The sequence below is a fragment of the Mesoplodon densirostris genome, chromosome 8, assembly GCF_025265405.1.
Source record: "Mesoplodon densirostris isolate mMesDen1 chromosome 8, mMesDen1 primary haplotype, whole genome shotgun sequence".
Lineage (NCBI taxonomy): Eukaryota > Metazoa > Chordata > Mammalia > Artiodactyla > Ziphiidae > Mesoplodon > Mesoplodon densirostris.
The window spans coordinates 15,025,214-15,052,477 of NC_082668.1; the positions used below are offsets into that span (position 1 = coordinate 15,025,214).

The 27,264-nt window shown below is 40.4% G+C and overlaps 1 protein-coding gene across 1 annotated transcript; it reads left to right on the top strand.

Annotated features, from left to right (window-relative positions):
* Positions 1-540: 540 nt before the first annotated feature.
* Positions 541-27,264, top strand: AP1S3 (adaptor related protein complex 1 subunit sigma 3). Its single transcript, XM_060105924.1, has 6 exons — positions 541-668; positions 4,625-4,715; positions 10,929-11,107; positions 13,005-13,113; positions 21,586-21,723; positions 27,229-27,264. Exons 1-6 carry the CDS (start codon positions 541-543, stop codon positions 27,262-27,264), a joined length of 681 nt encoding a protein of 226 aa, XP_059961907.1.

Consider the following 27,264-nt stretch of genomic DNA (forward strand, 5'->3'; position numbering starts at 1 on the left):
TAGATTTTACTTCTCTATATACAGTTTCTCTTCCTGTACTGTGCAAGCAGAACCCTGAGCTGGAAATCTTGAGGAAAAAAAAAAAAGTGAAAAATTTTGATGAATAAGAGTTAACAGGAGACACTGATCTGAGAATAGTTTCAACAATAATATTAGGCTGAGAGGTGGAAGCAAGGTTCTGGGGTCTGGGGCCCCCCTCCTCAAACAGGTAGATTTAGAAACCACAAAAAAAGGGGAAATCTGTTGAGCGCAATAAAGCTGTAGAAAGGCATTCATGAAATAAGGCGCTTCAGCTGTCATTTAATTCAGCAGTTTCAAATGAGGCCTGCAGCCCAAATGCAGCTCACAGACCACAGCCACTCACAATGTGCTTTGCTTGGCTTGCACAGGGTTTTGTTATCATTATTCCTATTAATTGCCAATATTAAAACAATCCCGGTATTTCACATAATCATCCAGGTTTCAGGCTTCTTCTGGAAAAAAAAAAAATCTGAAGACCTGGCAATACTGGCTGAATGTTTTTCTTGGCAATACCTTCCTATGGCTGAGTTGAGGCTGGCCCTTGGAACTTGTGATTTACAGTTTGACTTTGTGTCTTACACCCCTTCTGAATACGGAACCCTCACCCTCATTGAAAATGTTGCCTGCTTCTGCCCAGCCTGTGAAAGGTATTTGACTACGTGACCCTGCTCTCCTGTTTCTTAGAGGAGGAGATGAGGCCCAGACAGGGGAGCTGACAGCTGATTCAGTGCCACACCTGCCCTGGAATTCCCACTGAGCCCTGTTGCCCCTTGAAAGAGAAACTGGTGGGGAAAGTGTGAGCGTGACCCACCACAGAAGTGTGATGCAGTTTAAACAAAGAGTCAGCAGGGAAGGTGAAAATCCTGAACACCTCTTGTTACTCAATATAGAAAAAGAAACTAGAGCCATACACAGACACACAAGTGAAAAAATTGAGGAACCCCCAAGTAAACACCTTACAGGGAACTTGGAGAGAATTAACAAACACACGATCAGAACGCCACTGGTCAGCCGTCCAGAGAAAGAAAGGAACCCTAAAGGACTACCTGCACGTTTGGGCTATCTCTGGACTAAACTCCTTATTTAAGCATTGAGAAGGTGGTTGATGAGACAGAGTGACTGAGAAGGCAGAGTAGCACATCAGCTAGAAACTGGATGGTTTATTATCCAAAGAAACAGCAGAATGCCTTTCTGGGCACCTATGAAATGGCTGTCACAGACACTTTCCATCAGAATGTGGGGACCAATTAGTGAAAAAGTGATGGGGTAGACATGGAGTGATTCCAAAGGTGGAAGCAGGGAATTTTTTGCTTGCCTCAATGAAGATAAATGGGATTGTAAATGGACTGGGCTGACTCCTGGATGATTCATTAGCCATAGCAAGTATTTATGGAGAGCTTACTCTGTGCTAGGCTCTGCACTAAAAGGTAGACGTGTGATATCATCGTATCCCTCTACATTACTGATGTCATTACTGTTGTCATCCCTGTTTTATAGATGAGGAGACTGAGGACCAGAGAGGTCAGGGAACTTTTCCAAGTCCACTTAGCTCACAAATGACAGAACCTGGATTCCAATGCAAACTCTCAAGCTGCCTATCACCAGAGTCTTCCCGTGTAACAACCAACCTGCTCTACTGCCCCCCAGCCCTGACCAAGGCCTGGCCTAGTGATAAATGCCTTTCATGTCCTGAATCCAATTTGGGTTGGCCTAGTGGAAAATGCACAGCATGTCCTGGATCAAATCTGAAACAGTGGTGGAGGTACACCATTTGGACTGGGTGGCATATAACGAGTTTGAAAACACTAAAATTTAAATTTCCAGGGAACTCCTTGGTGATCCAGTGGTTAGGATTCAGTGCTTTCGCTGCCAGGGGCCTGGTTTCAATCCCTGGTTGGGGAACTAAGATCCTGTAAGCCGTGTGGTACGGCAAAAAAAAAAAAAAAAAAAAAAAAAATTCCAGCATGCAACTAGTTTGTTTCAAAGGGTCACTAAGTTAGAGGTCTAGCCAGTTGTCAATGAACCTTTGTCCTAAGAACACGAGTAAATGACTTCTGGGAAACTTTGTGGTCTGACATCTTATTTCCACCTGGGGCATGCTGGTAACATCTATAATAAAGGTAGATCACTAGAAGCTTAAGCAAATTACCTTTTTAGAGAGAAGGAAACTTGGCTTGTGGAAGAGGGAACTGGAACCCAATGAGAAGGTGAATCCATGAGGCTGGTGAAGAAGCAGTGGATATCCCTTCTTTCTACATTCTGGAAACCCCTCTGATAGGGGTTCCGACCAAAGGGAGATGCATGAGAGGCAGCAGCCTTGGAGGGTTGGTCTTGTCGCTTTCAGAGCAGGCTTAGAGGAAGGAAATCAGGCTAATTGTTAAAGGGATCATTCCTACGTGCAAGTATAAACTGTGGGACCCCGAAGGAATGAGTGCCCAGACCAGTTGTGGGTAACATTTTTTACAACTGATCTAGCAGAGAGAATAGGGCAGCTGGAGCTCTTGGATTTTAAATGCTATTAAGCTCTTTGGGCCAGAGAACTGTTAAGCCGGGCAGGATAAGCTGCCAGAAGATCTGGCAAATACAACAAGTGAGAGTTGAGTTTACTGCATCTGGAGAAAAGGAATCCCAGTTACAAGCATATGATCCCAATGAAACCCCAAACCACAGTGTTCTCCAACCCTTATAGAAAACCCAGTTCTGTACTCAGAATATTAATGCAGGGCTAGTTGCCGTTTCTCAAAATTCAACACTTCCACCAATATTTACTAAGTCCCTGTTATGAGCAAAAAGTGGAGTTAGACATGATCCAGGAAGAAACATGCAAAATGATAAGGGAATTGAGAAACCCATGGTATGAAAAGAAGTTTCAGAGGTGAACGTCTTTGCTGCACAGGTGAAAGCTAAGGGGGATGTATAGTGAATTGTTAGTACATGAAGGATAGGTACAGAATCTGAAGAACCTTTTTAATCCGTCCTCTCTTTTTAAAAATTATATTAGGAACAGTAAAATTCTGGTCAAATGTTATGTGATTGAAGTAAAATCAGGACATAAAATGTATTATTCCACCTGGAAGCTAGTAAACTAATGGCACTCTTATTCATGAACTGGTACAGGTTGAAAAATAAAACTGCCTCAGATAAGATCAAATGAGAGCTCATAACTGATAGTTTAGAATAGTTAATGTATTTAAGGATTTTTCCCTCTAAATTTCAGAGATTTTTTTTTTTTTTTTTTTTTTTTTTTTGCGGCACACGGGCCCCTCACTGCTGTGGCCTCTTCCGTTGTGGAGCACAGGCTCTGGACGCGCAAGCTCAGTGGCCATGGCTCACGGGCCCAGCCGCTCCGCGGCATGTGGGATCTTCCTGGACTGGGGCACGAACCCGTGTCCCCCGCATCGGCAGGCGGACTCTCAGCCACTGTGCCTCCAGGGAAGCCCCTAAATTTCAGAGTTTAATATTAGGAGGGAGAAGGGAAAATATCTCAGAACATGTTTTTTTAAAATAAGTTTATTTTTTATTTCTATTTATTTATTTTTGGCTGCATTGGGTCTTCCTTGCTGCCTGCGGGCTTCCTCTAGTTGAAGCGAACAGGGACTACTCTTCATTGCGGTGCACAGGCTTCTCATTGCGGTGGCTTCTCTTGTTGCGGAGCATGGGCTCTAGGCACATGGGCTTCAGTAGTGGCACACCAGCCTAATTGCTCCGTGGCATGTGGGATCTTCCCTGACCAGGGATTGAACCCGTGTCCCCTTCACTGGCAGGCGGATTCTTAACCACTGCACCACCAGGGGAATCCCCTCAGAATATGCTTGAAATGTCACTGTCAAATATAGGCATTCCACCATCCCTTATTTATTTATTTTTAACTCCTTAAAAAATTTTTAAATCCAAGTAATATAGGTAATAGTTAAAAAAAATCAAACAGACATATAATTTATAATGAAACACAGCAACTCTTTTCCTTTACCACGTTCTTCACTTTCAATAATTGTAGTCTTTCTTTGGGTAGTTATGTCTATATTTCTAAATAATATGCTTATGCTGGCAGTTTTCTACTCCTAATTCTTTACATTGTCTCCTGCCTTCCTGTCATAGTAATTGGGCATTTACTTCCTTCTGCTCACATGCAGATTTCCTCACTTCTCTTTCTCCCAAAGTAGTTTTAAAGATGATGATTTCTTGCTTGTATCATTTCTTTTTCTGGAGTTTATAAATATTTTTTCCACTGGCCTGGTTTTCTATGTATCTATCCCTGTTTTGTCCCACCAGTGCACTAGCTGATCTTTCAGATGGCTATCAATATTCTTTCCAACTGTAAAAAGAAATGAAATGATCAATAAATTCTATTTCTCCCTTCCCCTCCCCCTCCTCCAGCCTCCACCACTTCTGTCTGGAATGGTTGCTTTCTTGGTCTGATATGTGGCTGTCATTCTGGCCTTTCCTTTCAGCATCATTTTGCTTTGGGTTCCCTGTGCCCTAGGTAACCATATCTAACTCTTTTCTACTCTTTGCTCAGAGAAGTCTTACAGTGGCTTCCTAAGAAAGATATACTGAGTGCAAATTTCTTTATCTTTCTCTCTTTATTTTTAATCTTTGCAAGTGTGAAAATTCAAAGGTCACTTCCCCTCTTTCACTCGATTGATAATTTGGTTGGGTGTAGGTGTAGTCGTGTAGTCTTCCAACAAATGCAGGTGAGGAGTCCAATGCTCTTTTGTTTTGTTTTGTTTTTTAAAATTTTTATTTCTTTATTTATTTGGTTGTGCTGGGTCTTAGTTGCATCAGGTGGACTCAGTTGTGGCACATGGGCTCCTTCGTTGCGGCATGTGGGCTCCTTAGTTGTGGCATGCAAACCCTTAGTTCTTCCTCTCCATTATCTCTGTTGTAACTCTCTGGATTTTGCACCTTCTAGGTTGACCCCTTAATAGTTTTATTTTTTCCTCTAATTTTCCATCTGTTTTTCTGTTTGTTCCGATCTCTTGGAGAACCCTCTGACTTTATTTTGGTTACCATACTTTTTAATTTGCAAGAGTTTTCTCTCTTTTCCCCCCAATAGACTGCTGTTTTTGTTTTATTGATATAGGAACTCCATCTTCTTTGAACTCTCTGAGCATATTCATGTTCGTGTGTGTGTGTGTATATGTGTGTGTGTGTATATGTGTGTGTGTGTGTAACAGTTTGTCCTGCTCCATGCTTTCTTACTGTATCCAGTGCTTACTTTTTTTTCTGTTTGCTTTTTTCAGTCTCTTTCTTTGACATTAGAGACTATTCTCAAATGTCTGGTAATCCTTGGCCTCTGCTCATATTTAAAAGTGGGTGCTAAGATGCTAAAAGGCAGTTCTGAGGGCATAGTCAGGTGGCCTGGAAGGCTCCACTGTTAGTACCTAGAGGTCTTTTCTCTGCCATTTAGTGTCTCCAGGGAGGAATCATTCCATTTCCTGATTAGGAGATGGGTTTTTTATACAACAAAGTTGGTGGTAGAGGTGCAGGAACATGTTTCTCTCTTAGTGAAGATACATATATAGCTTTGCAGGCTCTGAATTACGTTTAAAATCCAGGAGGGTTGCAGGTGTCTCTAAATATTTCTTCTTACAGGCGTAGATTGCTTGTGTAAGGTCTCTGAGAGCCTTAAGTAGAGAAGAAATATGGCATTGCACAAATTTGAGCTTCTCAGGTTGAGTAAACCGTGCCTTGTTTGGATCACCATTGGCAGCTGCTTGCTATCCATTACTGACTGGGGGCCAGAGGAAGCTGAGCTAAGAGGTGCTTCAACTGCATGACCTCCACTAAATTTCTGTGCCCTTGAATAAAGCAACTGGGAACTTACTGAGGAGTGTGTGTATGTGCATGTGTGCTATGTGTGTACACATGCGTGAGTGTTCTCACTTAGCTGTAATCCACTGGAAATGCCACAGGTGGTCCATGCCAACCACTCTGTAGGTAGACCTTTAGCCAGTGTCCTTGTTTTTAGAACTTTGTGGAGCCATGGTACCCACAAGTGCTGCTCTCAGGCTTTCTCTGGGAGAGTTGGCTGGTTTGTCTTTGTAATCTGCCTCTTAAGCTATGATTTTCCTTATTTTGCTAAGTTAGTTAACAGCCTTCTGTCTCCTTCCATCTTCCAAAGACTTGTTGATATCTCTTGGCTGCTATCACATCCCCTGTCATTCTCCTAGTCTTTGAGGGTTAATGTATTTAAGAAAATTCTACTATTGTCAGTTTAGTGGCATTTTGGGAGGTAGAGGAGATAAAGCCCTGTGGTTTAATTCAATATGTTTACTTTTATTTTTTGTATTCTTTATCACAATTAAAAGTGCTTCAAGGTAAAGAACCAAGTTTTACATTGTAGGTTCATAGTGCACAGAGTAGGCACTCAGTAAATATGTGTTGTGTGAATAAATGATCTGTGCTCTAAGGTCTCTAAAATACAATTAATTCAGCTGCCAATTTGATTATTTCCTCTGCTATTGTCTCAGGTTAACCTTGAATGAGGGAGGGGGGAGCTCAGTGAAATCATATGCCTACCTAAGGCCAGAACACTTGGGCCAAATGTAAGAAGTCAGCCTTGCTCACCATACTTCGTTGGATGTTATGGTTGTTTCTGGAGTTGGCGTTTCCCAGAAGAGGATTACCAATCAGCCTCTCCATTATTCCTTTCTTGCCAGCACTATTATTGAAACAAAATGCCTGGGTGTTCTGAAGTCAGTTGAAGTTTGTTTATGACATCAACTTGAGTTGAAGTTGGCTCTTTGTAAATATTGGGAAAAAAACCCAAACCCTCCCAATTGCCTTTTTCTCATACTCTCAAGCTAATGCTAATCAAAAATGGTATTTGATTAACCTCTTGAAACATATTATCCAAATATGCCTTGAATGACTAAACTGATAAATTGGATACAATTAATTGCTCGAGGTGATGAACTCCTGTGAATCACTACAATTCATTCCGCCAGTTTTCTCATGCTACACTGTTAACTCTGGAGAGGTAACAGACCCCAGACACACAGGAGCGAGCTACACTGCTTCTCCCTCAGAGCAGAACTTGAGAGGATAAAATCTGTCAACACTGTCTATGTAATGCAATTATCGGATAAACTTGAACCTATTTGTTACTTCTTTTGAATTTGAAACACATTTTTATATTTTAAATCGCTTTATGGATGTGTGTATTATGTTCCTGGTCATCTTTTCTCTTTGAATCCATTGTTAGAATGAAAAAGAGTTATTTGTTTATTTTCTACCTTGTTGAGCCATTTAAGAAGGCAGGCACTTGATCTTGAGAGAAAGTTGCAATAGAAGAAATAGAAAGTAATCCATAATTAAACTCAGCAATAGTTCCAGCCACTCACTGGAGCTCCTTGATCTGAGCTCCATAAATTAAAAGCGACATTTATCTATGAAGTAATCCTGGAGGAATTGTAACAATGATGGTTTTGAAATCTGATAATAGAACCAATAAGAAGAAGACATGAAACCAGGGTAATTTCTTCCAGAAGGAAAGGACTCCAGGTACACTTTAAAGTCTGTCTTCAAGTATTTGAAGAGTTTGTTATTATTTCGAGGGTAGTGATATATTGTCTTTTAATATGCTCTGTGGATAAAATCAGGGAAAATCGGTTTAAATTGTAACAGAAAAGATTTAGGTTAGATGTGAAGAAGAAAAATTTCTGACAGGAAAGGCAAAGTAAACACCAAGAAAATGTGTGGATTTCATTTCTCTAGCAAAGGTCTGACCAGTCACTAGAAATTGGATTGAACAGTTTTAGCCACTGGTGATAATCCAAAGCTGAAACTTGTTCTCAAGATCCTGAGGTTTTATTATTCTATTCCCATTCACTTGTGTACTTTTAGAATGTCACTTTTATGATGATCTCTAATTGGAAGCAAAAAATACCTTTCTCAATATGATTCTTAGAAAGCGGTAGCTATGTTTCATTATTGAATTATCTATACCTGTGCTGATAGTGAAATGTGTATTTAAGAAAATGCTCTGTTCTAAGCAGATGCTTAACATTCCGGACTGAGGGTGATTTTTCTTAAAGCTGCGAGTTGAGCAGGGCTTTTTAACTTGCTTTCTTTTCACTTGCCATGTCTTGGTTTTCAAGTCCTTATTAACAGATGTTTCCTTTCTAAGAAAGAATATAGTTTATTAAGAAGACCTCAGATTGTATAGGTTGGGGTAGGGGATGCTCTGAGGAAAGAGCCTGGTTTCTGTTGGTCTTTGGATATATCCACCTACTGAGTTTGTATGATTTGTGCTGTGACATTCAGAGCTAAATCTCTTTAATAAAAAGGGTTGAATATTTTATTTGTAGAAAGTTTTAAAATTTTAATTATTTTGGCTCCTAGTATATATTGTTCCCTCCATGACACAATTAACCTCAATAATGATTTTTTAAAAACAAAACAAACATGCAACATAATAAATTATGATTCTAAACTTGATCTTCTCATACTGTGGATTGAGAAAACTTAATCTCTTAAAATAAAGATCGGACCATCTGACAATTTCTGAAAAACAAATCTTCCATTCCTCCCAGGCTCCACAGTAAATTTCTACAGTGTCTTCTATTCATTTAAAGCTTTCAAAATTCATTGAAATAGGAATGTGCATTTCAAATACACACTTTGAAACTTAATTGAAAATAAAATCAGGTTTTTTCCTAATGTGGTCAACACACTATTTAAATTGTAAACATTTATTGTGATGCCAAACTGTATCTTGAGATGGTTGACTCTAAAACTCTCAGCCAAGTAACCCACAAAGTGGAGTAAAGAGCTTACATTTGAGACTTAGTTTGAACTTTGAGAAAGGTGCCAAGAATGCCCAGTGGGACAAGGACAGTCTCTTTTATAAATGGTGTTGGGAAAACTAACATCCACACACAGAAGAATGAAATTGGACCATTATCTCACTTCACATACAAAAATCAACTTAGAATGATTAAAGACTTAAATGTAAGGCCTGAAACTGTAAAACTATTAGAAGAAAACCTACGGAAAATACTTCTTGACATTGATATTGACATTGACGTTGATCTGGGCAATGATATTTCGGATACTACTCTAGAAGCACAAGCAACAAAAGCAAAAATAGACAAATGGGATTGCATCAAACTAAAAAACCTCTGCACAGCAAAGGATACAACAAAGGAAAGAGACAACTTATGGAATAGAAGAAAATTTTTGCAAACCATACATCTGTTAAGGGGTTAATACCCAAAATGTATAAGGAATTCAAACAAGTCAATAGCAAGAAAACAAATTATCCAATTTTTAAAAAATGGGCAAAAGACCTGAATAGACATATCTTCAAAGAAAACATACCAATGACCAACAGGTATATGAAAATATGCTCAATATCACTAATCATCAGGGAAATGCCAATCAAAACCACAATAAGACATCATCTTAGACCTGTTAGAATGACTATTATCAAAAAGATAGGAGATAAGAAGTGTTGGTGAAGGTGTGAAGAAAAGGGAACCCTTGCACACTGTTTATGGGAATGTAAATTGGGGCAGCCATTATGGAAAACAGTATGGAGGTCCCTCAAATGATTAAAAAAAAGCAATACCATATGATAGTACTTTTGGGTATATTTCCAAGGGAAATCTTACTTCTGGATATATTTCCAAAGGAAATGAAATCAGTTTCTCAAAGAGATATCTGCACTCCCATGTTCATTGCTATTGTTATTCACAATAGCTAAGACATGTAATCAACCTAAGTGTCCATTGACAGATGAATGGATAAAGAAAGTATGCTGTGTGTATGTGTATCCAGAAAGACAGATACTACATGATCTTACTTATATGTGGAATCTAAAAACATCAAACTCACAGAAGCAGAGAGTAGAACAGTGGTTACAAGGGATGGGGAGGTGGGAGAAATGGGGAGATGTTGGCCAATGGGAACAAAGTTGTAGTTATGTAAGATGAATAAATCTAGAGATCTGGTGTACAGCATGCTGACTATAGTTTATGGTACTATACTGAATACAGGAAATTTGCTAAGAGAGTATATTTCAGGTGCTGTCATCATACACAAAAACTGAGAACTGTGTGAGGAGCTAATATGTTAATTAGCTTGACTATAGTAATCACTTCACCATGTATATGTATACCAAATCATCATGTTGTACACCTTAAATATATATAATTTTTATTAAAAAATTAGAATATGGTCCCCTTCTAGTTTGCTCACTTTTCCCCCTTGCTTCATCCTTATTTCCTTCCCTTACTTCTCTTCTTTATGTCTATATTATCATTTGGTTTCTATACTTGTGATATTATATATATATATATATATATATATATTTTTTTTTTTTTTTTTTTTTTTGTGGTACGCGGGCCTCTCACTGCTGTGGCCTCTCCCATTGCGGAGCACAGGCTCCGGACGCGCAGGCTCAGCGGCCATGGCTTACGGGCCCAGCCACTCCGCGGCATGTGGGATCTTCCTGGACCAGGGCATGAACCCGTGTCCCCTGCATCGGCAGGCAGACTCGCAACCACTGCGCCACCAGGGGAGCCCAAGAGTATAATTTTTAAAGTAAACCCTTCTACTGTTTTTAACTTCTTTTTTTGGCTTGTGAAGGAAGAATTTAATATTTTCTCAAAAGAGTTCTAGTCTTCCTTGATATATTTTTTTCTCACTATGAGTTTGTGACTCATAAAAGAAAACTTATCTCTCTCCTATAGTATAAGTAAGCTGTGTTTGTGGTGTATACCTTTCTTTGTTCTTTTTGGGTTAAATGTAATTGTCAGATGGGATAGTTTTCATGCTGGTAATTATTTTTTCCCTCTGTTCAGAATAATCCTTTGTAAACCCTGCTGCTGTATTTTAATACCTATGGTAGAATGATTTGGCTGACCAAATTCTGTTTTTTTTCTCTCCTTTATTTGTTCTAGATTCATTTCATATTGCTCTTCAGTCGACAAGGGAAATTACGGCTGCAGAAATGGTACACTACTCTCCCTGACAAGGAAAGGAAAAAGATCACCCGGGAAATTGTTCAGATTGTTCTCTCTCGTGGTCAGAGGACAAGCAGTTTTGTTGACTGGAAGGATCTAAAACTTGTTTATAAAAGGTGTGAGTAACTTCATGAGAACTGAATTTCTTATTACTATTTGGTTTGTTTAGTCCTGAGCATTTTAGATTGCAACACCAATTCTATCATTTACTGAAATCTTTGAAGGCTGGAGCCCAAATGCGTGTACCAGTAGACTAAATAGAAGAGAACTCTCATTTATTGAAAGGCTTTCCATATGCCAGGACGGCTTCTAGATACTTATTCTAGATACTTAATTTATGTGTTGATAATGCACACATGCATTCAAGAAATTATGAGCATCTATTATATTTCCAGCACTGTTCTAATGACTGTGCATACAGTAGCAAACAAGACACAGAGCATTCCTGCTCTCTTGGAACTTATTCTGTCTGTTAAGCAAACAAAACAGTTTCAGTTAGTAACAAATGCTATAGAAAAAAGGTTAACGTGATAGAGAGATGGGCAGCTCTTTATTAGTCACGTTTGCAGATGAGGAAACTGAAGCCGTAGAGAGTTTAAGTAATTAGTCCCCAGTCACAGTAATTGAGTGGTAATCAGCAGAGCCAGGATTCAAATCCAGATTTTTCTGACTTTAAAGACTGTATATCCTCTCTTTACTGTACCTACTTGCCATGGCAAGACCATACTAGAAAGGGACCTCGATTTCTAGGTGAAGAAACTGAGGCCCTGAGAGGTAAAGTCATTTTGCTCATAAAGACCCAGATAACTGATGCCTAAACCAGGACCAGAACACAGCCGATCTGACCCTGCATCCAACATCATACTGCAACTTTCAGAGGGAAAACAAACATTAGAAAGGCTCTCACAAGGTGTGTTTATAAAACTGGAAGGGGAAAGACAGAGGTAACATCAAAGGCTGTATTCAGTGGAGTAAATTACCAGGAAGTGCCTGGACCAAGCTTCTCTCGCTGGGCCCAAGGTCAATACTTTTCATACTAGCATCGTGGGAGATATCAGCAAAGGCCTCTTATAGTAATAAGCATCCCAGGGATAGAAAGACAGAGTCCCAGGAAATCCTTGACGACAAAAGGCTTGTCCCTACTCTCTGCTGGTTTCTACAACTTGGGGTTCAATTGTGATTTAAACCATTACCTGAAGAATAGGCTTCAGCAGTTCTCTCAACAGATATCTATAACTACTGGGTAGACAACGGTGAGCAACGCAGACTCAGTACCTGCCTTTGGGAAGCCATTGATTTAGTGGGGGAGAGACAGGCCATGAAATACAGAATGAAGGGCTCTGGATGCTCTGTGGGGAGGCACAGGAATGCATAGCAGGGGCATCCAGTGCAGTCAGAGAGGACAGAGATTTTCTGGAGGAAAGGTCATCCAAGCTCAGATCTACAGGAGAAGTAGGAGTGAGCCACATGTATAGGGTGAGGAGGGTATTTTAGGCAGAAGAAACACACATGGGGGGGAGGACTTGATAAGCTGAGGATGGGAGACACACTACAGTACAGTATGAAGTAAGAGACACACTACAGTACAGTACAGTATGAAGAGACACATTACAGTATGAAGTATGAAGTAAGAGGGCCCAAGTGGGCCCTGGGCCCCTTGGTCAGGGCTCTGGAGTTTAGAAAGGACAATTCACAATCCAGGGAGGGGCATGAACAGGCACCCTGATTACCATGGGTCAAAGGACTCTGTCCCCTGATCACAGCTCCTCAAGGTAAAGTTCTGAGGACCTTTCACATAATTAACAGAAATAACCCAATCCCTACCATATTTTTTATATATTCTATTTTACATTTTGGGAGGCTATTGGATATGATGAATAATGATTTCCCTCTTGGATGTGTACAGGAAGAATCCCTCAAGAGGAAGCGGTTAACTGCATATTCATGGAAAAAACCATCTTCAGGTTGTGTAATGTGTCATTATATTTTATGTTATCTTCTTTTCTTTTCAAGGTATGCTAGTTTATATTTTTGCTGTGCAGTAGAAAATCAGGACAATGAGCTCTTGACACTAGAGATTGTGCATCGTTATGTGGAGTTGCTGGACAAATACTTTGGAAATGTAAGTGGTGTCCTGGTCTCTAGAATGAGTCAGCCTCCACCCCAGCTCTGACTTGAGTTCTGTCTGTTTTCACATTCCTTCTCTCTCTCAGGTCTAAAATATGAACTGCATTTGCACCGAGGATCAGAATGCAAGGCTTTTCCCCTTTCCTGTAATTCTTAGTAAATGGGAGATCCAGAGCTTTCCAGAGGCAGGTGGTGTGTGTATGTCCAGACCACAGCCACACTAGACAACCTTGTTTCAATAAACTAGAATTTAATTGTGAAGGATTCCTTGATATTTTGTCCTTTACTCCCCACTGACTGTCTTCTCTTTTCTATTGTGACTTTTTATCCTTTCTCTGGTTTATTTTACTAAGCTGCAAGTGTTCTTTAATTTTATTTATACATAAGAAAAAAAAAAAAACACCAGACAAACAAAACCAAAATCCTTTTCCTTCACATTGCTATTCAATCTCCATGCATTTACTGCCAAGTAATACACTCTACGAGGTGCCCTGATCCCCAGAACACATTCACTCTGCGGCAGCTTATGGCTTGGCTTCACCTTTACTCCTCCAAGGAAATCATAATGGTCAACATCAGTGATGCTGCTTTAATCTTCACCTGCCTTAACCTCTCTGCAGCACTGGACCCTTGCTCAGTGCAGTGCTTTCTTTAAATCCGCTCCTCTTTATTTTGCCCTGACACTGAGTTCTGCTAATTCTCATCCTGTGTTTTTGAAGGCCCCAACTTGGTTTCTTCCCCAGCTCCCTCCCTCCCCCTGCCCTCTAAATGCCCTCCTGCTCTTTCTTTCTTCTCTCCTGTGTGTCTACTAGACTCTGTCTCCTGGAAATCCATCACCAGATGACTCTTCTTCACTTTGCTGATGACGCTCTTCACTGGGCTTCTCACACTCACCTCAGTCTTAACGTGACAAGAACTGAAAATCAGCTACTGAAAACCTGTTCAGTCTTGTGCTTGAAATTATGATGTCCTAGGGTCTTTCAGTGCAGAAGGACAGTGTTCCTTACATATTTCTCCACCCTTTACTTAAGTCTGCCTCTGTCTCTTCAAGTTGGACGAAAATTCATCTCCTTTCACTCTCACTAGTATAGTTTTACTTGGGATTACAGTTTTGCTTTTCCTTTAAACCTCGTCTCCCCCTTTCTGCCTCTGGGCTCATCTCTGCTTGCCTTTCCTAGCCTGTTTGTTAGCATCGTCCTTCCAATGCACAGATCTCTGGTGACATTCGGTCACTCTCCTCCATCTTTAATGAATACAATTCAAATTTCTTAGCTTGGCATTTACTCATTGTAAACATTGGTCCCAGACCACTGCTCCAACCTTCTCACTTCTCTGTCTTTTTATCCCTGACATATCCAGTGCTCCAGCGACATGGAGCAGCCTTGTATTATCCTCAACTTGTACAGGATTTGCCTGACCACCAAATTGCTAGTATCTCGAGATCATGACCTGGGACTTATTTGTTCATTTTTTCAGCACTTGGAACCAGCTCTGGGCCAGATTTTAGAGAATGTTCCAGAAACATTTTATCTAGTTCACAGTCTCAAGAAGTGAATCAGTGGATTAGGAAAATGTTTTCTTCTCAGTAATACTCTCTTCCCTATTTCCTGGCTCACTGAAGACTTTTTTTTTTTTTTTTTTTTTTTTGCGGTACATGGGTCTCTCACTGTTGTGGCCTCTCCCGTTGTGGAGCACAGGCTCCGGACATGCAGGCTCAGCGGCCATGGCTCACGGGCCTAGCCGCTCCATGACATGTGGGACCTTCCTGGACCAGGGCACAAACCCGTGTCCCCTGCATCAGCAGGCGGACTCTCAACCACTGGGCCACCAGGGAAGCCCTCTGAAGTTTTTTTTTATTAAATGCTGTTAAGAGAATTTGCTTTCAGAAGAGTTTTCTGTGCACTGTATTCTATATAATGGAATGAACAGCAGTTGAAGTATTGGTTAAGGTTTTATCAGATTTGTTGCAACAGTTTTCACAAGGATGAGTACCTGAAAGTTTTCTGAAATAATTTTCCTTCCCTTTCTCCCTCTCTTTGATTCTTCTTCTTCTTTTTTTTTTGTCTTTGTAAGTTATGTTATAAGACCTAAATATTGCTTCAGAGATTTCAGTTTGTTGGTCAGCGTATAGAAATAATAAGACAGACCATTTTTCTTTTGCTCTCTCCTGGTTCACCAAGTTTATTTTCATGTTTTTAAAGAGAGATTTGCAAATATATAGTGGCAAGTTTTCAAACCTGAGATTATTTAATTTTATGCTTTCAATTATTCAGAGGAATTCTGATATTGCAGTACTTTCTTTTGAAATAAACTGCAGATTTGGCCTTTAACAAAGCCCTGAAAGAGTTCTCCTGAGGCCCAGAGATTCCCATAGCCTGCCTTTTCCCCCTCATTTCTGCACTCTGGTTTGACTTGTTGTGTTTTCTTAGATTTATCCAACTGTGATAATGTGAATTGGGATTGAATTTTATCTCAATCTTATCTGACCAAATATCAAGATATTTCAGAACACGTTGCTTTTTCAAGAGAATTTGAATCAACTTCACTAATTCTAAGCCCAGTTAAAGTGTCAGCAGAATCAGGATGCATTCCTATTTCTCTAATATTATTAATTTTTCATCCTGTTTTGGCATACCTTTAGAAGCTATGTCTTTGTCATGAACCAAAATTTAATTCACTAAAAAAATTCAATGAATCTTTCATTAAGCTAACAGCAGCTAAGAGCAGTTCAAGCCTCTGTGCCCAGTACATGTTAAATTCTTATTAATTAACTGTGATGAGTAAGCCCAGCAATACTGATTCTTATGACATTGTCTCAGGAATGATATATTTCTCTTTGGTTTTCTTTTCCTCTTGTGTTAATCCTGAAGATTTCCTTGAATTTTGCCCTTATATTATCCCAGAAAAAAACTCTGTACTGAGTTTCTCGTAAGACTAGAAAATATTACCTTCCTATGACAGATAAATCAAAATATCTGCCTACTAATTTATGTTTTTTTTTTTTTAGCACTTTTCAATTTCCAGGAGATTTACAAGGATTAACTAGTTAATCTTTTGGTCTTCAGTGAGTAGCATGAAGCCCAGTTTATAGAGGCTAAGAGGCAATGCCTCAGAGTCTCACAGTAGACAAGGGTCAGTTTGAGGACTTAGACACCTGCCATATTTTCCCATTATAGGCTGTTATGTGAGGTTTTACTGATGCACCCAGATGGTGCAGAGGTTGCTGTGCTGGTGAGGTTCTGTCTTGATTCAGGGAGTTTTCTTGTTGTCAGGGGAGGGGTGCTCTATGTCCTGCTGGATCCTGGTGTCAGCTGGCTTTCTCACCAAATCCATGATTTGACTCATCATAGATCTCTATTTCACAGATAAGAAAAATGACATTCAGAAAGTTGAATAGAAATATTTACTCTGCTAATCTCACGGGGGCTATTATGAGGCTCAAAGACATAGTGTAATTAACAATATTTATAAACTGTCAATTGCTATGTAACTGTACTTTGCATTATTATTTTATACATCCTTTTATGCATTTGCTGTACATAACTTGAACTTTTTGTACTTACTTTAGAACAGAATTCAGTAAGGGAAGCTCCTTCTTAGATTCTATCCAAAAAGATGTAGTTATTTAAATGCCAGAAATAATCTCACTACATCATGTATTATGCTATAACAGAAGTCCCTCAAGCCAAATTATAGTAAAGTTGTAGTAAAGCACAAGGCTAGGAGATCAAAGGTAACATTAAATTACCACTGTTTTTTTCTTTTGTAAGCTTTCTTCCAGAATAGAGAGACATGAAAAAATGAGAAAAAATAAGGAAAGAAGCTCATGTGTTTATTAACACAGAAGCCATGTGTTTTTGCATAATTAGATGGAGTGCAGTCATCTGAGCATCAATGGTACATTTCTGATATACTGGGGCAGCACCCTGAAGGTAGAATTAGAAGTAATATTTGAGTAATTAGGCAGTAGATGAAGAAATCTACATTATGTCTCAGGTTCTGAGGTGTTTTCTCTTCTTACTCTCAGATACAATAACCCCTTGGGGTTAGACTCAATAGCAAATAGAGTAGTATTTTGAAGTTGCTGTATATGAATGACTTGCTTGTTTGTAACATTCTCTATAAGGCCAGTAGAACTTGTGTAGCCATTTCCCTTATGATCTGGAGATAGTAACTGTATAATCAAGGGGTATGTGTGTGTGTGTGTGTGTATCTGTATCTGGCTTTGCATATTACCTAACCTTATCCCTACCCCTTGAAACTAGGTGCAGTAAATTAATTGCCCCATGGCCATTGGCGAACCCTACAGCCTTGGGGATGGGTTGCTGCTAGGAGAATGGAGAGTGGGGTATGAGAAGTTCCCAGAGAACTTGCATTAGTATCTGTCAAGTTCACTTTGCAGGATTCTGGTTGCTCGTTTCTTCTCATGAGGTTCCTGTCTGTCCTGGATTCCTGGTCTACACCTGCCTTGAACTCTGGGGTTCCCCAGCTCTTGCTACTATAAATCCTGATTTCCCACCTCTTCTGATCTCTGGTAACTGCTTACTTCTTGTACCTTCTTTAATGTGCATGGATGTCTAATCTACCGTGCTTTCTTTCTGTTTATCTATATATTGTTTAAAATTGCAAAATAATACATATTTTTACATATCCTTCTAGACTTATACAGTTTTTTAAATAAAAAATGGTATTGTATTATACATATTATTCTGCAACTTTCTTTTGTTTCCCTTACCAGTCTATGTTAGAGCTATTTCCATGTCTATCCATGGAAATCTACTTCATTCTTTCCAACTTTATGCATAGAATTCCCATGGTATATAATACGATACACAAGTAGGAGTAGACCATACTTTATTTAAGCAATTCCATTATGGCTGGATTTTTGAGTTGTTTCCAATTTTTATTATAAATGATGCTGCCATCATCCTTGTTATTAATATATATTATTATGCACTGGTTTGGGTATAGCATAGGAATAAATTCCTTGCGGAATTATTGGGTCAAAGTTTTAAATTGTACATTTAAAATTGATGGACACTACAATTTGAGCCTTCAAAATGCCTATAAAATTTACAAATTCCACCAACAGTGAGCGCGAGTACCTATTTATCCATGCACTTAACCAGCAATGGATATTATCTCTTCTTAATAGTCAGATGGTCATTAATTCAATTTGCATTTTTCTGATTACTAGTGAGGCTGTATATATTATTAGATGTGCATTGGCCTTTTCCATTTCTTGCCTTGTCTATTAATTGCTTCTTGACAGCCTTTATTTGATTTTTTATGTTGTGGTGTTTATCTTAGGGATTCCTGAGAATTCTTTCTATATCATGGATACTGTGCTTTCCTTTCTGTTATATATGTTGCAAATATTATTCCCAATCCATTGTTGTACTTTTTTTTTTTTTTTTTTTTTTTTGCGGTATGCGGGCCTCTCACTGTTGTGGCCTCCCCCGTTGCGGAGCACAGGCTCCGGACGCGCAGGCTCCGGACGCGCAGGCTCAGCGGCCATGGCTCATGGGCCCAGCCGCTCCGCAGCATATGGGATCCTCCCAGACCGGGGCACGAACCCGTATCCCCTGCATCGGCAGGCGGACTCTCAACCACTTGCGCCACCAGGGAGGCCCCATTGTTGTACTTTTAACCTGTACTCTGATCTCTACATTTTTGCCTGGGCAGCTTAATTCTCGTCTCATTCAAATTCCTGGAGTGAGTGTTCTAGAAATAAAAGCGTTTATAAGCTGAGAATATTTCCTTTTATGATGCCATCCTTTTTCTGATGGTTGTTCTCAAGAGGGAATCCTAAAGTTCTGGGGAAGTCCTGGATTATAGTATCATGTCCCAGTGAATAGACTCTTATTTTCAACTGGTTTTACACATGTATGTGTGTGTATGTGTATGTGTGGAGAGAAAGAGAGAGAAAGAGACAGACCCTGTAGGGAGGGGGAAATTAGTGTGTGTGTGTATACACACATATACACACTTGTTGATTTGATGCTGTTTTCTAATGAATGAAGAGACCATAACCTTTGCAGATTCATTAGATTAGTTTTTCTGAGTTGGCCATTTATTGTAGTGGTTTTGTACTTATTTGTTCTTATGCTTCTAGATTCAGTTGGATCTGTCAATATAAACCATTTTCCTTGGAGAGTCTGCAAGTTTATTGACCTAAATCCTAAATATATGGAGCAATTTGTTAAAATATTGACATCCATTGTATGTAAAGTCATAGGATTGTCGATCTGGGAAGCCATTAGCCCCCAGCATCATAAAAATAAGGCCTGTATGGTAGCCGACTCATTCATTTATCCTGAGAACATTTATTGCATCCTACTATGTGCCAGGTTCCAGAGGTATATGGATGACTAAGACAATTTCTGTACCTGAGCTCACAGTACAAGGGGAAGTGATTGATAAGTAAGCGTATACTTGGGCACACAAGATGTAAAAGAACACAAAGGAAGTAATGTAGAATCTCTATGTGAGAAAAGAGGATTTGGGGGAATCATTGTGCTCATACCTTTTGAATTTGGCCTTGAAAAATGAGTTTGATTTTGCCAGCAGAATAAAGGAAAAGACATTTGGGGAACATTCCAGGAATTTCTGGAATGTGCAAAGGGCAAAAGCATGAAAGAACGGTGTGAGTTTGTGGAATGTGTAGCTTTAGCATGGTGTGGGTACCACACAGGAAGCCAGAGAGCTGGGCTGTAAAGATTCCTACATGCCATGCTGAGGAATCAAAACTGTCCTGAACAGAAGACCTCACCCAGGAAAGGACCCAGATCAGCATTTTAGCAAAGTGCTAGTGGTCATTGGCCTCACGTGGGTAGACACCACCTAGAAAGTCACTGCAGCACCCCAAGCGAGAGACGTTGCAGGCCTTAGCAGTAGCAGCGGTGAAAATGGACAAGAGGTTAGGGGTTTATTTACAAGATGGAATCAATAGAAATTGGTGATCAAATCGAGAAGGATGAGATCAAGGGGGAGAGAGGAATGAGAGGGAGGGGAACTTCAGCTGAACTGTAGAATGAATTAGATTGAGCCACAAGATAGAGCTTGCAGCTACTAAGCAAAATAGGGACTAAAGGGAAAAGAATATGCTTGACTCAGTTTGGAATATGGGGATGTAGATTGAGGAATATCCATGCAGAAATATCTGGTTAGTGGGTGAAAATATTGGATTAGCGCTGCAGAGAGAGATCAGGCCCACTCACTTTGTTAAGCCACCTGCATGGAAGACCCAGCTGTAGAGAGTCAATGAGATTATCTAGGAGAATGTGTGTGTTGCAAAGAGAGAAGAGGCTCTCTTGGGAAGCACCAGTCTTTAGGAAGAAGGTGGGTCCCTAGAATGTAAGCAACCTGCTGCAGAGATGTTTGTTTTGCTGATTGATGTGTCCCAAGCATTTTGTAAATACTTCTTAAATGAATGCAAGTTTCGGGGGGGAGATAAATCATCCAAGGAGCCTGAGAAGGATCATCAGAGATGGAGTAGGAAAACGGGCACTGAGTGGTATTGCCAACATCAGGGCGTAAGCAAGAGCAGATTTTCAAACAAAGGTTGGGTGAAGTGTATCAGATGCTTTTGAGCCATAAAGCTGGGAGAGGACTGAAAACTTTCAGTGAGCAGACCTTCCGTAAGGTATGGAAAGCGAGAGTTGAGGAATATGTGAGAAGGGAAACAGCAGGGATGGTGCCTGAGTGGCTGTCTGGTTGAAGCATTGGAATTGAGCCTTATTTGGATTATGGGGAGTGGTCTTGCTACTTGCTGCATTTAACCAAATCTATCAGACTCTGCTTTGGTCTGTGACAGTGGTAGCGGTTCTCGACATGTGGTCCCCACACCAGCATCATTAGCATCACCTGGGAACCCATGAGAAGTTCAAACTGTCAGGCTTTACCCAGACCTACTGAATCGGAAACTCCAGGGTAGGGCCCAGTAGTGTGCGTTTCAATGAGCTTTCTGGGTGATTGGGATATACTCTGTAGTTTGAGAAGCACCGGCCTGGGACATAATTTTGAGAAAAATTAACACAATTGAGCCAATTTGCCTCTGAAGAATGAGCTTCTGAGAGTTCTAAAGCTAGGAGCCAAATTTACAGACCAGAGGGCAGGAGCAACGAAGCACTGCCCTCGTGCCTGAAACGCAGTGGCGGCTCAGCTTTTATCTGTGAGGATGGAGAGATGAGCTGCGCAGCTTCACTCCTGGACTGAGTCTCAAATTTCCTGTTGTGACATTAAACAATATTATCTAAGGACATGCTCTGCTTTAATAGAATGTGGTTTTACTTTTATTCAGGGCCCGGATTTCCGTAGTTCTACTTTTCTGGCTTTAAAATACCATCTGGTATTTTTATCTTTGGTGTGCCACGTGAGTGTCACTGTTGAAAAGCTTGAATCACTGGCCCATGTTTCCCCTGATACTACTGCAAGTTTATCAAAATATTCATTTTTGTCTTACCAGGTCTGCGAGCTAGATATTATCTTTAATTTTGAAAAGGCTTATTTTATCCTGGACGAGTTTATAATCGGTGGAGAAATTCAGGAAACATCCAAGAAATGTGCTGTTAAAGCCATTGAAGATTCTGATATGTTACAGGAGGTCAGTACACATTTTCTCATGCCCTGGGAAAAGATGATGGTGGTGCTGTGATGGTGATGGTGGTAGTGATGATAGATTGACTGACACTTACTGGGTGTTTACTCTGTGCTGGGTACAGTTTTTATTTTATTTTATTTTTTATTTTATTTATTTATTTTTTTAATTTATTTATTTTTGGCTGCGTTGGGTCTTTGTTGCTGCATGCGGGCTTTTCCCAGCTGTGGTGCGCAGGCTTCTCTTTGCAGTGGCTTCTCTTGTTGCAGAGCATGGGCTCTAGGCTTGCAGGCTTCAGTAGTTGTGGCTCAAGGGCTCTAGAGTGCAGGCTCAGTAGTTGTGGCGCACGGGCTTAGCTGCTCCGCAGCATGTGGGATCTTCCCAGACCAGGGCTTGAACCCGTGTCCCCTGCATTGGCAGGCGGATTCTTAACCACTGTGCCACCAGGGAAGCCCTACAGTTTTTATTTTTAAGGTAAAATCTTTAAATCTTTATTTTTAAATTTTGACTTTATGTTTTAAATTTTCGGCTGCATTGGGTCTTAGTTGCAGCATGCAGGATCTTTTGTTGTGGCACGTGGGCTCCAGAGCGCATGGGCTCTGTAGTTTGCAGCACGCGGGCTCTAGTTGAGACGCACAGGCTCAGTAGTTGTGGCGCACAGGCTTAGTTGCCCCGTGGCATGTGGGATCTTAGTTCCTCGACCAGGGATCGAACCCGAGTCCCCTGCATTGGAAGGATTCTTTACCACTGGACCACCGGGGAAGTCCCAGGGTGCAGTTTCTAAGTACGTTACGTGTATTAACTTATTTAATTATCACAGCAACTCTAAGAGGTAGGTATATTGTTACCCTCATTTTAAAGATGAGTAAACTAAGACACAGAGAGGTTTAATGACTACTCAACCTCACACAGCTAGTAAGCATGGGATAGAGATTTGAACCCAGGTAATTGGGCTCCACAGTCTTTGCTCTTCATGTCTGAGCTTTTCAGTGAGGATACCCCACTATCAAAAAGGGATTACATATTTGGTGCTATTCTTTTCAAGAATAATTTTATGGGAGGTATAAAAAGCCTTTCATTAAAATATCTGTGCTGCCCTGGGAAAGGAGAATAGCAATACATTATTATTTTACTTGCCAGGGATACTAGAGCTTTATTATTGAAGATGGCAATCATCATATTAATTAAAATTTCCTACCTTCCTGGGAGGCTGTATGTGTGCTCCCATTTGCATAAATAAATTGGGAATTCTGTGGCTTGCTTGTCAAGGGATAAATGGGCCCTGCAGCAGCCATTTGGTCATGTTCCCGACTCTGTGATACTTATATAAAATACACTGGGACTTTTCTTGTAGATACAGTCTAGATTTGCATTGTCCCTCATAACGGAACATACCTACATTAACCCCTTCAGTCCTCCCATGGGCACTGTGAGAAAGAGCGCTTCACCCCACTGAACTTTGCCCCCCCAAATGAGATGATCTGACCAGCCCCTGCTCAAGCATGCCTTTGGGGACCTGGGTTCCATCCCAGCTCTGCCACCTCTGGGTTCTTCTTCTCACAGCATCATTGAATCTATCTTTCTGTTTTCATGATAGCTGGTCAGAAGATTCCAGAGCATTATCAAGTGTCTTTTAAAAATTGGCATTAAAGCCATTCTTGCTGCTGTTTGGAAGTAACAGCCTGCTTCAGTTAATAAAACATTAGACATGACTTCCAAGCAACTGTTTTGGCACATCTTTGAGCTGATTACTTGCTCCTGCCCATCTAGGGAACCAGTCCTCAGGTGAACGGATACCAAGAAAGATACAGGGTACCCCTGAGCCTCTGTGCTTGCCTATTAGGAAGCTGATGCCTTTATTTCTAGGCATGTTATCACCTCAAAAAAATGCATTTAAACTTTCTGATGTTCACTTGGCTGTCTCCAAATGACACAGGAAGGGAATTTTACAAGGTACCTGAGAAATCAGTGGTTTGGAAATTCTACATAACCTTTCTTAAAATATGCCAGCGGGTTATTTATAATTCTATCCTCAGGGTCCTTACTGTGGAATCACATTAAAGGAGAAACAGACATTGAACAGGGTCTTTGGCACTTCAGTAATTAAAGCTCCTTGAATTAGGGCCAAGATACACCTGGCTTATTTTGAATTTCCCCTCTGTAGGAAGTAGAATTTTAAAGGGCTTGCGGGTTATCTGGTGCTTCTAGTTCCATTTAAATCTGGGAAGCAGGTATTGCCTGCTATTTCAAGAGAGAGGGCTTTCACAATTAAACATTAATTGGTCGTTCCCTGGTGATTGAGTGGAAGGTCTTGATAGGTGGGTCTCAAGGGACCCTCCATTTAGCTGCCGTGTCCCCATAGTGAGCAGGCAGTATCATGACTGCCCTCTAAATCTTTCACTGAATTCACAACACCTGCCAAATAGAAACAGTGTTACCAGTGTTCTCTTGGGGTTTGGTACTTCAGCTAAGTCAATGAACATCTGGGGAGCTGGTTGAAAAATTGACTTTGTATATATGGTTTGCTTTGTGTATCTGGTCAGAGAAGTTGAGCATATGAATAGGCACAAGTAATATAATTGCATAAAGAGAAAAAATATTGCTTTCTTTTTTCCCTGTCCTTTGGACTTGAACACATATTTGTATTGAATACAAACTTAGTTGCTTACGTTTAAGGGAGGCCTTTGTAATATTGCTTTTACTTTTAGCACAGCTGAAAATCTCAGAGTAGGCCCTGGACTTTTCCCTGACCCTTACCCAATAAAAGTTTTTTAGAATAAAAAGACTGTCTCTACATTTTTAGTAGGAAGATACGTAGTCTTAAAGCCCTAAATGCTCAGAGCTTATTCTGAGTGTACTGGGGCTAGATGTTGATAATATGGAAAGAAAGGAACAGTTTAATTGCTTGGGGATGACTTTAAGAGGTATCTTATTTTGAAGGTACCTGTGGACAATGGTGCAAAGATGATTAGAAGGAAAGAGAAACTCTGAAAGGAGAAGGTAGTGATCCTTAAATACAGAGGTTGCAATTCTTGGGATCACCAGTGGGGGCAACAAACAGAAGATGTTCCGACCACAGAATAAGAAAGCAAGTTAAGAAGGGAGGTTCAAATGGTACCTCATTAGGTCAAGCAATGGGATACCTCATATGTGTATGTGCGGATTCATGAGAACTGGCTAGGTGCACCCCAATACTGTCACCCTTAAAAGCACAAACCATGTTAAACAGCTATTGCATTATGGTTTAAGTTAAACCATAATGCAATAAAAACTCGTAGCATGCATAGTGCTGAATGCACAAGAAACACTGCTGTGCTGGATGGATAACTGGGGTCCCAAGATACCCTAGTCCTCTTGTGAAAGGCTAGGGCAGAGCTCTTTAAGTTTGTGCCAGCCTTAAAAGTCTGTTCCAACCTTTAAAGCGGCAAGCCCAAGAAAGTACCAACCTCATATGTCATTGGCTCATGTAACTCTAAGTAACAGCACAGCTCAGAAAGGGCAGCCAGCGCAGTCTCAGGCAGATTGACTTATCCAGTGGTGTGAAGCAGTGCCAATAGTTAGAGACCAATAAACTGTGAAGCCAGTGAAGTGACAACTCCAGGGCCTTTCCTGGCCCAGACCCCTTCTAAGGCTGCAGGCTCATGTGGTCAAATTTGCAAAAGTAAGATAGCTCAGCTGCAAAGAATTTGTGGCCATATAATGAATATATAAGATATTATAGAAGTGTGTCAGGCACTTAATGAATGAAACCCATTCTGCTATTGTTCTGGATTTTGTGATATTTATAATTCTTGTTTTTTTTTTGTTTGTTTTTTTGTGGCACGCGGGCCTCTCACTGTTGTGGCCTCTCCCGTTGCGGAGCACAGGCTCTGGACGCACAGGCTCAGTGGCCATGGGTCACGGGCCCAGCCACTCCACGGCATGTGGGATCTTCCCGGACCGGGTTACAAACCCATGTCCCCTGCATCGGCAGGCGGACTCTCAACCACTGCGCCACCAGGGAAGCCCTGATATTTGTAATTTAAAAAAAAAATTTGTAATCTACTCTCATTTTTTTCTCATTCTAAGTAAATGTATACCCAATTTTATATTTGTAATTTTGTATACTCTTTTAAATGGGCTAAACTCTAGGTACCAAGAAACAGTCATGGGCCCCTGGGCAATGTGATACCCCTGCCAAGTTGACAGACATGGGTAGCATCTGTAAGAGGAGAGATAGGGCAGAGGTCTTAAGGTGTGGGCTTCTCTTGGCCAGTACTCATCCAGAAGGTGTAAGAGCTTTATAAGGAAGTGTGGATAATGGACCACAAGTATTTTCAGCAGAGGAGGACTGGAGTCCTAAGTAGAGCTGGTGAACACAGTTAGAAAACCTGATTTCTAACCCTAGTATCTTCTGAGCAGTCTTGCTTAGCCATGGTCTTGGTCTCTTTGGGCAAGGCTGGTCGATGTCTTCCCTGGCAGGTGCACGTGAATCACATCTCCTGGGGTTCAAGCTTAAGAACAGGTTAAGCATTGCTGGTTGCACTGTGACTTCCATGGAAGAGGTAGGGGTGTTACCAAAGGCTGGCCCCTTGAGCTCCCTGATTGATTCAACCCAGGGGCCTTGTTACACAAATACATTTGTTACACAAACATATGTTTATAACAGGAGAGGGTGGAAGAAGAAGTCCATCCATCATGCATAATAAAGGGCTTGCAACATGACTGTAACTTTGAACTCTGCCTGTGGTTGTGAATCCAGTTAAACATTTTTTTTTTAAGTATGGGGAAAAAATTAGGGCCTTGTGGCATGTTAGCAAACTTGGTAAGTGATGAGGAGGATGAAGAAACATAATTTATGTACTTTGGAGGAAAGCCTTTTCAAAGTACATGAAAGAAATTCTTAAGAATTATGGTCTGTTTATCCCTTATGTCTTGGCAATAAGATGTTCTGTATCTGTAATGATACATATGTTATGTATGTATGTAATGATACATACGTTATACAAATACAATTCAGATTTCTCTAATACCTGTGTCTGGAGGTAGTCCTCATGGTTATTTTAGCAGGCACATTTTTCTGAAGTCAACAGTGATAGCTTTGCAGCTGTTGCTTTAGCATTTCTCTTATCAGACATTCCTTTTATGGTCAAGCTTAGCCATTTCTCTGTTGAAAGTTATTTAATTCCAGCCATATGGATGTGTATACAAATTATACTCAAACTTTGAACCACCATTCTTGATTAGAATGCAAAGATTTATGACCATGTACACTTCAAAAACTTCTTTTTGGGAATTCCCTGGTGGTCCAGTGGTTAGGACTCTGGACTTTTACTGCTGTGGGCCTGGGTTCAATCCCTGGTCAGAGAACTAAGATTCCACAAGCTGTGTGGTGCAGCCCAAACAAAAACAAAAACAAAAACTTCTTTCTTCTAATGGCAAAATAAATGAGTAAGAGAATGAAGAATTTTCACAGTCTGCTAAAGGATGTGGTTTAAGGGAAAATTGCTCTAATCTATGGTTCTCTTTCAGACAATGGAAGAATACATGAACAAGCCTACGTTTTAA